The 14,502-nt window shown below is 44.4% G+C and overlaps 1 protein-coding gene across 1 annotated transcript in view; it reads left to right on the top strand.

Annotated features, from left to right (window-relative positions):
- The window catches only part of Tanc1 (tetratricopeptide repeat, ankyrin repeat and coiled-coil containing 1), a 229,565-nt gene that overhangs the window by 97,836 nt on the left and 117,227 nt on the right, over window positions 1-14,502 (top strand). Inside the window, exon 4 of the mRNA XM_028769164.1 lies at window positions 7,862-8,050. Within this exon, the coding sequence (XP_028624997.1) occupies window positions 7,862-8,050 (189 nt within the window). The remainder of the gene's footprint in view (window positions 1-7,861; window positions 8,051-14,502) is intronic.

Raw genomic sequence — 14,502 nt, 5'->3', positions numbered from 1 at the left:
ATTCCAGGACTTGGGAGGTTGAGGGAAGCCTGAGCTATATAATGAGTTCTGGGCCAGCCTGAGCTACAGAGGGAGACCCTATTTCAAACAAACAGAATCACGTGGACAGAGAACACTGTAGATTGATGAGGGCAGGGTTGGAGTGCTGGGTCTTCAAACCAAGAAACATCAGAGATAGTTGGCTAGAGATGAAGAAATAGCCATGGGATGGCTCCAGATGTCTCTGGAGAGAGCGTGACCCTGCCCCACACTGTGACTGTGGGCTGTTAGGTCTGGAGATGTAAGGAATTAACTTTTGGTTGTTTTTGAGTCACGTGCTTTGTGGTCTCTTCGTTTACACAGCTCTAGAATGGCTCAGTAGCCAGGCATCACTGTTTTGTGCACACTCAAAACCACATGCTTTGGTCTGTGACAATCATTTCTAAAGCTTTCAATACAAAGTCTTTACCAGGTGACACTAGGACTGTGTTTTCCTCCAGTGAAGCAGCATAGAACCTAATAGGTCCTATCAACTGTATTCCTCTTGTCAGAACAGGGTGTTTGTTTGTTTGTTTGTTTGTTTTTTGTTTTTTGGTTTTCTCGGTTTTCTCGAGACAGGTTTTCTCTGTGTAGCCCTGGCTGTCCTGGAACTTACTCTGTAGACCAGGCTAGCCTCGAACTCTCGAACTCAGAAATCCGCCTGCCTCTGCCTCCCAAGTGCTGGGATTAAAGGCGTGCGCCACCACTGCCCAGCCAGGGTTTTGTTTTAATGACTTTATTGTGTCCAGGTTTCTTCTGAGAAACATCTTTAGTTCTCCATATCTGTAATCTTTTCTCATATCATTAAACGTTCTTTTCTTGCCCTTTTCCTCTATGGCCTGGGAAAACTCTCCTGAGCCTTTGGTCTTTATTGGTGCTGTGTACCAAGCAGTGGTGGATCCTAGCCTGTGCTGCATGCTAAGTGATCGTGAACAGCCTAGGCTAGCCACTCCATGTTCGCCAGGGTGCCCAGCTGCTTCTGAATGGTGTTCTCAGTTCTCTTTCTCTGATTCTTAAAGATGCTCACTTTCTGGGGGGCTGGAGGGACAGCTCAGTGGTCAAGAGTATCGTTTGTTCTTCCAGAGGACCCGAGTTCAATCCACAGTACCCATATGGGAGCTTGCAACTGTCTGTAACTCCACTTCCAGGGGATCCAACATTTTCACACAGATGTACATGTAGGCAAAATACCAATGCACAGAAAAATAAAATAAATCATTAAAAAAAGATACTTTCCTTTCATCGATAAACTCTGTACTTTATCAGCTCATCACTGATGATTTCAGGGGAGGCCTGGTGTAAGGGGGCCTTGTTTAAAGGAGGTTCAGGAAGTGTTCATGCTGGGAGACTTGGGGTGAAGCAGCCTCAGTGGAGGGAGTAGGGACTCTGTTGCCCCACTGACTGGAGTGTGGTTAAGCCATGGATTGTTGCAACAACAAAGAATGTTCCAGCGCCTTCTTTTAGATTGCTATGGTTCTTCTAGCTATCTCCTGTTTGGGGGTTTTTGCCTCTTTGTTGACAGACATTTTCCTGAGCCCTAGGGAGGCTTTGCATAAGTACATGCTTGGTGCAGTTTTACACACAGTCCAGGACTCCTGTTTTACCCACCTCAACCCTGCCCACTCCTGTCAGCTGGCTGTCCCCCTGCTAGTGACAGCCTTGATGACTTGGAGCTGGCACAGAGACAGTAAAAAGGACTTGTCATTGGTGGTGGCCTTCTGCTGCTCCTCCTCCCTTGCCTCATGGCAACCTGCCAAGTGCAGACTGGTCACCTCTGGGTGGCATTCACATGCAGGTGTCCGTGAGCACAAACCCTGTGGGATGGCACTTCCTTTCACTCACTTCCCAAGGGAGAGCATAGCAGGTGGCCCACTTAACTTCACATATACACATAGCTCTCTTCTTGGGAGTATAAATATAAATATTTACATCAAACATGTACATAGAGGGTGTCAACCATATACATGGATTAACCTCTGCCCATGCTCCCAGTTGTTTCCATCCTATTTCCAGATGCAGGCATGACTACAGAATCCAGAGATCCTCCGTTCACAAACAGTAGGAGTGCGTATATATACTACATGAACATAAATGTATACACATACACCCCCAGGAAACATATGTTTTTAAATACTGAAAACTTGCTCTAATGGTCATTTCCTATGGTTATTTTCCTTCCCTTGCCCATTTATTTATTTATTTATTTATTTATTTATTTATTTATTTATTTATTTTTGCCCATCTTTGCCTTGACCTCTCTGGCTTCTCACCTCAGCCTTCTGAGTGTTGGGATTACAGATATCTAACACTCCCAGATGCCTTTTTTTTTTTTTCCTGTTTTTTCTTTCCTTTTTAAAAATCAGAACACAAGCATCTTAGATTCTGACCAGCTTCTTGTTCCAGTGGCAAGAGAAATCCCTGATACACATTGCATTCATTACGTTACCCTCTCTGGGAGAGCCTTAAAGCCCGTGACTTGAGTTTCAGTAGTTGAAACAGCTTCCCAGGCAGCACTTGGCCCCCTCCCTGAACAGAGGGGTTGAGGCTGCTGCCATGATCAGATGTAGCAATACAAGCCTTGAAAGCTTCAGAGTCTAAGAAGTGGGAAGGTTGATGAGGTCAGAAAACAGGGAAATGTAGAGTAAGGACTTTGCATCCCACAGACCTTTCCAGGCTGTTGTTGGTTGCAACTGACCCACATTTTTATTCTTCCTCGGGGCCAGACTGGGAGACTAGACCCACCAGTCTCACTGCAGGAGCTGCAGGCCCATATGCTGCAAGAGTTAATGAGCGTACAGTCCTGGGTGAAAGGAAAGGATGCTATTTTGAGTGCTTGATGACTGAACACCTATGCTTCAGATGTACCTGGTTTGTGTGACAGCAACATAAGGTGTGACTGAAGGAAAGTTAATGATCAGGAGGCCTGGGCACCTCCCCAGCAGAACATTCCGGAGTGTTTGGGACTAATTAAGCAGCCGGCACAGAACTGGAAAAATAGATGAGGGAACAGCTTTCTTCATGGTGGCCTGGGACTGCGTGCAGACCTATATATACACTATTTTTGGTTTTCTCCATCGGGTACACAGAATGACGTAATATTGAAAGTGTATCTCGGCAGGCAGCCTTCTGAAAGGGGAACAGCACCGGGGAGATGGGCAACTTGAGTTGCCTGAGGTGCCCTCAGGCACGTTGCTTACTCCTGTCTGCTCCTCTGTCTTCTCATCTAGAAGGGAACTAGGAATTGTAGGAAGGCTGTGAAGATGAAGTGAGGAAGTAGGGTGCTCCTGGCATTCGGTCTGGGCACCTACTTCATCCCTGAAAGCATTTACTTTAAACTATACTCCTGTGGAGTCTGAGAATGGAGGGTTTTCTGAGGTCATAGATTTTTAAAAGCACTGTGTAGCTCTTGCATGGTGGCATGTTTTAAAGGAAGAGCTTGGACAGTCAGGGAGAAAATGGCATTTTGTTTACTCGGTATGTTTCAGGATAAAGCGCACAAAGTATAAGGACATTTGCTGACCCCCATGGAGAAGGTGAAAGGATCTGCTTGCCTCATTAGCTGGTACTTTTTGGACCCCAGAACCTCTGGGTCAGCTGTTTTCTTGTGGTTTTTGTTTTATTTTTGGTGGTACTAATTTGAGAATTAGTCATGATTGTGTGGATATGTTTTGGGATCCTCTTATCCTTTCTTTTTGAAAGCATACACTGAATATTTAGTAGCGGGGCCTAGAAGCCACGGCATCAGGTAAGATACAGGATGCTTTAAAGTGTTTTCCATTGCAAGAGAGAACCTTTCACAAGGTTCAAAAAAGACACTGGGTCTTGCAGAGGAAATCTTTCCCAACTTGCTAGGTTTCTGTAAATATATATGAGTTATGTGGTTATAAAACCTTATGATGGAAAATATGTTTAAAAAGCAGTACGCTCAGAGGCGGGAACCACATAAGACGGCGTAATACATCTAATGTCCTAGTTAAATGTATCACCCGAGTCCCGTTTTCTGGAACTGGATAAACAGAACATCTTTCTCTTTCTATTCTAAGCTTCTAGCCCCAGCCTTCCCTGGCTACTTTATGGCACGATAAATGGAAATCTTATTTCCTGCCTCTGTAGACCTATTTACCTGAATGTCTGAGCTCACCCTTGCCACTCTCAGGACCACCCTTTCTCAAATTGGCTCTGCTTTTATCTGCCTGCCTTCTCTGCCCTCCTTTAAAAGCTGCCTCTAATCCTGCGTTCCTCCTGCTTTAATCTGCAGTGCCGACTTTACCATTCTGTGTGTCCACCTTTAAATGTTCATCTCCTAGTTTCACATGTTTTTTTCTTTCACTGTGAATTTAAATTCAAAGTCTTTAAGAGTTGGGGGGGGTGTTAAATAAAGAACTATTATCAAAAGCCATTTCTGCCCATTTATAATGCTTTATTAGATGTCTTTGGTGAGTTCGTTATCTTTGTACGTATGGCTTTCACTCTTATACTTTATTATTGTGTATTTTAATTTTGATTTATTATAAACACAGAAGACCTTATAAGCATCCATTTATCCCCCATGTCCTTCCTGATCTTTTATTTTTAGAATTCAGGAAATCAGCGATTTTAAAATAGGAAAAAGTGTGTGTGTGTGTGTGTGTGTGTGTGTGTGTATCAAGATTGTATATAACTAACAGAGCCTATGATACTATTATCCCCTTTACATTGCCCCTTAAATATTTAGCTCATTTAGAATATGTTTCTTTTGGGGTTCTCCATTTTCCCCATCATCCTTAAAACAACTGCAGCAGTGTGTTAGGATCTGAGATGGCTGGTTGGGCGAGGGTTCCAGCTGCTCTGTCTGTTCTTCCCAGTTAATGTTGCCCCGATTTCCGGCCTATGAGAGGTGTGCTTGGATCGAGAGACTCCAAGATGAACTCACGCTAGGCGATATGATTGTTTATGGGGTTTAAATGTTCCATGGGAAGCACCTGCCAGTGTTGGAGGGGAGTCCGGCAAACCTGGTCATTGGTAACATGGCTTTTGTACCCTGGAGAGGATGCGTTGTCCTGCCCAGTCTGGGCTTTTCTGCTGCAGCGACAGGAAGCGTGATTGGAGTGTGCTTCCCAGTTCTTAATCCAAGCGAGGAATAGAGTAGGCTGCAGTTATAACAACGTCTACTCAAGGCCAAAAGAAATGCCCAGTCACGCTGGTTGCCGTAGTGAAACATCTTTAATTCTTCTGAAACCCTTTTCAGCATCTGCTGAGGAATGTTGGGTAAGCTGGGGATTTCTGATGCCCCACTGCTTGGAACACCCCATCATGTGTGTGCCCCTACCAGAGTTCTACTTTTGGCCTCGGTGTCATAAGATGCTCTGGGCTTCCTTTGACCTTAACCTGCTGCTCTGAGCTGTTAAAGCTCTCCGGCTCCAGGATGCTGTCCATCCTCTAAGCGATCTGGTCTCCCACATGGTGCTTTGTGCCTCCTGTGCCTCCATAAAGCTGCTCTCCTACTTCGCACCTTCCCTATAAAAGGAAGCCGGAAGTTTAATTGTTTCTGGAAAACCAAACAGAACAGCATGTTTGGGACAGGAGATGGCAAAGTCAAGCTGAAATAGGTGCCCCCTCCCCCAAACCCCATCTTTAAGTCACATTTTTATCGCAGCCTACATAAAATCAAAGAGCCAGAGCCCAGCTGCTCCCAAGGCTGAGGGTCCTCATGGCTGCGGCATGCCTTGGAAGGCTCTGTCTTACAGACTTGCAGTTAATGAAAATATTTGGTTTGTTAGATACAAACAAAGTTTATGGGCAGAATTCATGATTAGGAAATGCTTTAAATCTGCACTCCAGTCCCTCATTTTTCTTGTTCTGTGTTAGAGAATTCTGTCTCTGAGATAGTGACCCTTTTCTCAGGAACAAGCTTAACTTTTAAAGTTTCTGGTGATGGTGTAAGTATTTCCATTTCTTTGTGTTCCAATCGAAAGTAAGGGACTGGAAGTCAGGGTTTTCATGTGTATGTGGGTCAGAAATCTTTCCGAGTGGGTAGCGAGACTATTCCTTATGGCCTATTGAGCTATCTCACTGCCACTTACAGCTCAAGTCTGTGACTTCGGTAGTACATGGGGCCATGTAGTTCTCTTCAAAACATGGGAAATCAGCCTTGCTTGCTGCACTGGTATCCTCGGTAACTGTGGGACTATAACTACTTACATGTTCTTGTCAGACTCCTATCATGACTTGCCTTAATCTTGTAGGCGCTGTACCTGCTTACAGAACCAAATGGCAGTGGGATCTGGTCATGGAACTAGTTGAGACAGACAGTAACTGCCCTTCAGCTCTCAGGAATCTCTTGAGTCTAAGCTTACAACCCTTTTGGGAGGTGGTGCTCTGGCAGAGCCGTGGCCCTGCCTTTTCATTGGCAGCTACAGAAGTGTCTCATGTGCTGGTTACACACATCAAGAGGTGGTATCTTCAAGAGTCCAGGGGTGTAATGTTCCAAGACAGGGACCTCTCCTGTTCACTTGGACAGTATAAGGGACCTCCACTAACTCCTGTTTACCCTCCTTCCTTAGGGGTAGAATGTCTTGATCACCTGCCTTTAGTGTTTTTGTAATTCTAGTGAAGGCTGGCTAGTAATTGTGCCTTTCCTTCTTCTCCAAATTAGAGATTTGGGCAATTAGTGGTAATTCATCAGTGTCTCAGGTTTATTGAGATGCTTCGTGTGCAGTTGGCCCCGGTGAGGCTGAAGAGACCTTGCTGACTCTGCCAACTTGCCCACTGTGTTTGAGTTGCTTGTGGAGCCCAGGCTCAGCATGTTCCCCAAGTCTGGGGCACGGTTAACAGTCCTTCCCATGTGAAAAGCCAGCACAGCAGTGCAGCATGAATAATGGTGGTTTGGGTCACATCCCTTTCTGGCCTTATGCACAGAGATCTGGAAAAAAAAATTAGTGCCTGCCTGGATAGACATCTTAGGGGTTTCATCCCCCCCAACCCCAAGTGTGGTACTTGGGTTTCTTTTGTAGCTAGGAAGTCAGGGCAAGGACTAGTTGGAGAGCCTTTGTCAGACAGACTGGTTTTGCTTATGGAAAACTTACATGTCTCCTCTGAATTCTACTGTCTATAATTTAGAGCTTTGAAGATGGTTTGTAATCTATGGAGTGATGACTCAAGTTTCTTTGCAGTCCTTAGTTGCTTGTTGGTGTATTCTGAGGAATGTGACTTTGGGTGGGGTCGCCAAGTCGGGGGAGGGGCAGATAGGAGCAAAGCGTATCATCTGAGTGCATGTAACTGGCTACATTTCTTCTCTAAGAGGCTCGTCCCTGTCGAGGCCTGTATTCTTGTATTCTTTGTACAATATAATTGCATCCTCTGTGTTTTTGGAGGATCTGCTTACTCTAGAAAGTTTGGTTTCATAATGGTGTGCTAGTTTGTTCCCAGGTTCATTTGGGGGTTACATGCTAAGGGAACCTGCTCAGTGTTGAGCACTGGGATATGTTGGGGTTGGCTGGGGTTCAGGAGGATAGAGAATTGAGGCCAGGAACCCCTGTGGGTGCAGTCCAGGTCTTCCATTGGGATCCCCATATTGGAAGACGCAGACTCGGGGCTGGAAGTCCAGAGCGTTCCTGGCTTTGGACTCTGTGTAGCAGTTGAGTGGGACAGAAAGGCCCTCCTGGCAGAGTTCACTGATGCTACAGTAGTAAAGCTTGAGTTCCCTACAGGCAATGGAGTTCAAGAGTGACCAGGAGAAATCATTGGAAGAAATTCAGTATGCCTGATATATGGGAATTCTAGTCTAAGAATGTAGCTCTTAGGAATTAAAGTCTTATCAACTTGTCGTGTGTGGTGTAACCTAGATATCATCTCTCTACTCCAGGAGGTGACTTTGGCTTCGAGACGCCTGCCTTGTCCTCCACTGGTGACTCTCCTGTGAACAGTTTGTCCACAACAGAGGACACATACCGTGTGAGCTTGGCCAAAGGGGTCTCTATGTCTCTTCCTTCATCGCCTTTGCTGCCTCGACAATCTCACCTGACACAGTCAAGGTCGAACAAAAAATCTCCAGGTAAAAAAGCATCCCAGTATCTACACAAGCTGTATTGGTTATTTAAATTATATATGATATAAAGCACAAATAATTATGTATAATCATATCATATATATATGATCTATATATATCATATATAGATCACATATATCATGTATATATATCATATGTATGTATATATCAAGATGAGTACATGTAAGAAATCTTCTGGGAGAGCCAGGTGTGGTGGTGTATACCTATATACCTATAATCCCAGCACCTAAGACAGCTGAAGCAGAAGTTCATGAGCCCAGGAGTTCCAGGCCAGCTTGGGCAACATAGTGAGATCTCATCTCAGAAAAACAAATCTTTTAGGAGAATATTTTCAATATTAAAATAACTTTTAGAAGAAGGGGGTTCAAAATTATTTCTAGCTACATATATGTTTGTGCCTCTGTGTGTATGTGCACATGTGAATTCAAGTGCCCTCAGAGACCAGAAGAAGTTGTTGGGTCTCTTGTAGCTGGAGTTATAGGTAGTTGTGAGCTGCCTAACATGAGTGCTGGGAACTGCACTCAGGTTCTCTGCAAGAACAGTAGGTACTCTGAGCTGCCGCTGTCCCCAGGGAAAACAACGAAAGTATTTCAACCTACCTGTCTGTCGGTCCACCTCCAAGTATACTGATGAGCTGCCCAGGATAGACTTTCATAGAGATTCAAGAAGCCCCTGAAGTTGTGAATAAAGGCAAGTGTCACTGACAGCAGCCTGCCTGTCCATCACTACCAAGCCTTATATAGCCAGTGTGTTTGCTTGCTGACATCATCCAGCATTGGAAGAGTTATAAAGTTTAGTTTCTGCTGAAGACTCAGGCTTGTAACAGGGCAGGAGCCGTGACTCATTTGTATAGGGCATCTTGACTCCTTTTGTCATTACCAGCTTTATGTGCTTGCGCATACTGAGAGCAAAGACAAGCAGCGGTTAACCATGAGAGGCTGGGATTCAGATGTGAGGAAAGCCCTTCCTGTCCTCATCCCTGGAGTCCTAGCAGTTCTTTGATATTCTTTTAAATTGGCCAGATATTTGCTTATAAAAGGCAGGATAATTCGGGTTCCCACTGATCATGTGCCAATGAAAATTCTTCTCAATTACATGGGAACATATTCAGAGTTCATCTAAATTGTGCCCTGGGGCTATGAAATTAATTAGTTTCTGGTTTCCTAAATATTTGTGTTAACTTGGAATGACATATGCATTATTTTTGAGTCTTGTAGTCGGTGTTTGAATTTTATGTGGGGTAAAATTAAGAGGGGAAACCCTGAGGCGTTGCATGTGTGAAATGATGATGTGAATTTGGTTGAGTCTCCAGAATCTCTCATTGTTCCAGAACTTTCTTATTTTGGACAGCATTGTTTACAGTTCAGTCATTAGCTGGAAATGGGGAACTTTTTTGGTATGAAGTGATTTCCTGTGCCAAGGAATTTGACCAGCTTATCAGTATTTAGTATTCCTGGAATGTCCTTTGCTTGCCACACTCTTTGCTATATCTCATGTCTTTTCTTCCTGCAAATCGTGGTTCCCACAGGGCCCACCTTGCTAGGTTACCCTGGTTGGAATGACCATCCTTAGGATCTGCACACATCTCTTTTAACTCAGCTGTGTTGTTTGTCTGTTCACCCCAGGTTAGTGAGTTTATCAACAGAAACTCTTTGCTATGCCAAATTTCATTTAGATGCATGAGCCCTCTCCCAGACCTATCTGGGCCTTCTTATCAAATCCAGATTTAGCCAAGAGACCTGTTAATGTCAGTTTAACAAGGAAGTCTCATCCTCACCCCCAGCTCTGCCACCATCCCCCCCCATCACATGACCTAACTGTAGCAAAAATTCTGTTAGCTCAGTGAAGTCAGAATTCCCCTCCTGGTTTCTGATCTCTTTGTGATTTTTTTCCTTTACTGACAGTCACCCTGTACCTTGGCTATACATCATCCCTACTTGGCTGTGCAACTTTCAGAGTTGAGCCTAGTCTTTCCTTGACTGAAAAATTCTACTGCAGTGGTCCAACATCGACTCCTGAATTAAGTGTACCTTCCTGCACTTAATTTTACAAGTATCACTGAAAAATTGTTGCTGCTGCTGCTTCTTCTTCTTCTTCTTCTTCTTCTTCTTCTTCTTCTTCTTCTTCTTCTTCTTCTCCTCTCCTTCTCCTTCTCCTTCTCCTTCTCCTTCTCCTCCTCCTCCTCCTCCTCCTCCTCCTCTTCCTCCTCCTCCTCCTCCTTCTCCTCCTCTTCTTCTTCCTCCTTCTCCTCCTCTTCTTCTTCCTCCTTCTCCTCCTCCTCTTCCTCCTTCTCCTCCTCCTTCTTCAGGATGCACTTCATAGAAGTGATGCTTTAGGACAAGCAAAATGTCTTAGCCAACCATGTCATACCTATGAAGAACGATGATTCTGATCCTGTATCTTACTATGAACCTCAATTGAAGGGAGTGCCAAGCACAGAGATCTGACATACTGAACCATGTTCAGTTGCTCAGACTATGAAATGCTATTGCTTTTGCCTTGGAGTTAGGGATAACCTGCGACCCTAGGGAATATTACATTTTAGACATAAGTTTGTTACTGATAGCAAAGTCAGTGTCCATTCATACGATGGGGCTTTCTGTAGCCATGGCAGGTGAACCTGGGCAATGTGGCTGACCTGAAGAGTTTCAAGAGGACTTTCATTATATGGGCAGAGAAACCCTGACCAATATGAGATTTGGCTTTGAGACATAACTCTCATAAAGATGCAATTTATTTCTAAGTTCTTGTGGTTGGTCTTACAGACAGAAAGATGTAGCAATCTTCCTGAATATTCAATCTCTTAGTGAGTTCAAGAAAGTGCCTTCCAGTTTAGATGCTTTTGTTCAACTGAGCATATCCGTGCTAGCAGAACAGTTTTTTGTGCACTGCCCAAATCCATGTAGGAACTTAGTGTCTCACAGTGATGATTTGGCATTATTATCGTAGTAATTTTAAGTTAAAAAATTGAAGGTAGAGATGGCTGCTTAAAAATGACAGTGACTCAGAAGACCTAAAATGATATTTTCTTAGTTGCTAACATACATTTTTCTTTAAACCATGTCATTGGAAAAGTATTCAGAATGCTAATGTCTTACCTGCCCTTTTTTTTTTTTAATTTTTTAAAAAAGGTTGACATATGGCAGTGAACATGCAGTGGCTTTAAAAATACCCATCTATTTTAAAACTAGCAATGTTGCTACTAGTGATAAATACAGTGTATCTGCAGTTCCCAAGGATAACGAGCCATCCATCTTCAGCTACCCATACTTTCTCCCTGTGGCCTGTGCTCCCTCGCTGTTGTTCAGATCCAGCTTTCAAATTACCTTGCCGACATTTGTTATGATTTGTGATGTTTACAAAGTAGCGCTTTTACTTAACGTATTTTTTTATTGATTCCTTGTGAATTTCAAAGTATGCACCCCAATCCCACTCACTTCCCAGGCCATCCATATCTGCCCTCCTTCCCTGTAACATCACCCCCAAGAGAAATTAAAAAAACAAAAACACCACCAACAAACAAACAAACAAAACAAATCGTCACTCTGTGGAAGCTGCAGTATGTCACAGTGTGTCACAGTGTGTCACATGGTACACCCTTTTGCCCAAACTGCTTTACTTGCAAATGTTCATTGCAATGAGTCATTGTTCTGGTTTGAGGTTCCCTGGCTTCTGCTATACCATCAACACAGGATTCTCACTGAGACTCCTCTTGGGTATCCTGTTGTTACATTGTGTCATGGGGATCCTGAAGCTTTGGATCTGCAGGACCAGCCTCTTCGTGTGCTCCAGCAGCTCACAGATGAGTAGATGTCTGGGTGGGTCAACTCAAAGCCCTGATTTGAGCCTGGGTGGTAGCCGAGGTGTTCAAGCCTTCCTGCTTTCCCATAGCCACTCCACAGGGCCAGCTCGCCAGTGTGCACATCACTGCTGGTGACAGTGGCTGGTGAGGGACAGAGCTAGCTTAGCAAGGACCTTGGACAAAAATATCCCTTCAGGTAGCAGCCCAGACTGTGGAGGTCCACATGGCCTTTGGTGATAACACAGGACACTGGCATTGTCACAGACCCTTGCTGTATTAGGAACAGGGAACCAAACATTGGCCTTTGGAGGGAGCACATGCCTAGACATCACATGACCTCAGGCAGTGCAGGCCTCTCACATCCGGCTGTTCCTCACCCCCATTGCATCTCCAGTTTCTCCTCTCTCCATAGCACATAAACCGCTCCACTTCTCTCTTTCCCTTCTCTCCAGCACCTACTTGCTCATTGTAGTACAGCCTGCTGGCCTACACAGCAGGACCTTTCCATGTCTTCTGCCTGCCCAGGCGTGGGCCTCTCGTGAAATTACTTTTAAAAGACACCAAACTTTGGAATCAAGAACAGGCTGGCTACACATACAAGATCTTTTCTCATAAACAAAACAATAAAAAAAAATGTAGAAGCCCCACCCCCACCCCAAATCTAGAAGCCTCCCCCACCCCAAATCACTAATCTGTTTTATTTGCTTATATAGAAACTCTTCACTATGTGACGATGCTTATCAAACTTTAGGGAGTACATGTAGTTGCCTATTTTGCTTGGATGGAGGAATAGCCAGATATGTAATTTTTTACTGATTGATGGACTGTAGCCAATGGATTGGCTGGATGGTCAAGAACTTAGAAAGAGCATGACTGGAAAATTGGTGAGAAAGACATCTGAGGAATATGGTGGTTTGAATGAGAATGGCCTCCGTAGGCTCATCTATTTGAATGTTTAGTCCCCAGTTGTTGGAACTGTTTGGAAAGGATTAGGAGGTGTGGCCTTGTTGGACTAGGTTTATCACTGAGGGTGGGCTTTGAGAATTCAACTTACATATTTTCTTCCTCCCCTCCCCTCCCCTCCCCTCCCCCTCTCCCCTCCCCCTCTCCCCTCCCCTCCCCTCCCTTCCCTTCCCTTCCCTTCCTCTCTGTGCATATGTGTCTGTATGTATGTATGTATGTATGTATGTATGTATGTATGTTTGTGTGTCTATGTTTGTGAGACAGGGTTTCTCTGTGTAGCCCTGGCTGTCCTGGAACTAGCTCTGGAGACCAGGCTTTCCTCGAACTCGGAAATCCCCCTGCCTCTTCCTCTTGAGTCCTGAGAAAAGCCCACACCATTCCTAGTTTGTTCTCTCTTCTTGCTACTTGTTGATGAGTGTGTGAGCTCTCAGGTATTGCTCCAGAGCCTGTCTGCTCCTCACCATTATGGGTCATAAACCTCTACAACTGAGTCCCAGACTTAAAACTTTTCCTTTTATAAGTTGACTTGACTTAGTTGCGATATCTTGTTCCAGCAGTTGAAAAAAAAAAATGAAGACAAGGAAGTATGTGGATAGATCTCTGTGAGTGGGCAAAGCATTCTCGGGTACTTGTGTCCCATAAAAATGCTCACCAAAAGGTGACTCCAGCAGAGTAGTAGGGTCCAGTAATCAAGTAGACAGTTTGTTCTCTGGACGCCTCTTTCCCTGGCCATCTCTGTCCTTGCCCAGTGGGTCCATGAACACAGTGGCTATGGAGGCAGAGATGTAAATCATTCCTGGGCTTGACAACATGCACTTCCACTCACTGAGACTGACCTGGCCAGAGCTGCTGCTAACAGCAGAGACCAACGCCGAGCCCCAGATATGGCGCCATTTCTCAGAATGACCAGCCAGCCACTTGGTGGTGGTCTGAGTACATTGGACTACTTCCTTCTTGGGAAGAGCAGTGCTCTGTCCTTACCGGAGCAGATAGCTTAAAAAGGAGAAAAGAAACTCAGACTGGAACTCTGATTCCATCATAGTCTACTGCCCTGTCTATAATAAAGCACCTTGATCAATACAACTTATATTGATTAAAGTTTGGATTGATACTATTGGTAACTAACTTAGATCCTGAGAACTGTGGGCCAGGGATAATATTAAAGCCAGCTTGGGTAGCTCATGCTTGTTAACTGCCACACGTGGAAGTCATGAGCAGGAGGACTGGCACAAAAATTCAAGGCCAGCTTGGTCTAAATGGAGTTCCAGGCTAGCCAAGGCTGCGATGCAAGACTCTATCTCAAACAAACAAACAAACAAACAAATGAGCAAGCAAGCAAACAGAGATGTCACTAACCTTGTATTAATGTAAATTTTATGTGATTGAGTTTCTTGTTTTTTATCACTTACTTTTGGAAGTACAGAGGATTGAATTCAGGGCCTCCTTCGTGCTAGGCAAGGGTTCTACCACCAAGCTATCTGTGCAGCCCCCACTCCATGTTCAGTTGTTTATATTTACCTTCTGCAGCCTTCCTCTGTCTGTGTGTATTTTATTCCTCTGCTTGCCAGAACATTCCATTTTCTGTGTTTCTCTTTTCGGTTTTATTCTGACTGGTAGATCCATTTTATGATAAGCACAAACCAGGATCGACACCCATTAAGATATCTCTGTG

Source organism: Grammomys surdaster, unplaced genomic scaffold (genome assembly GCF_004785775.1).
Source record: "Grammomys surdaster isolate TR1022 unplaced genomic scaffold, NIH_TR_1.0 191, whole genome shotgun sequence".
Lineage (NCBI taxonomy): Eukaryota > Metazoa > Chordata > Mammalia > Rodentia > Muridae > Grammomys > Grammomys surdaster.
This window is presented reverse-complemented; position numbering and strand designations above follow the sequence as displayed.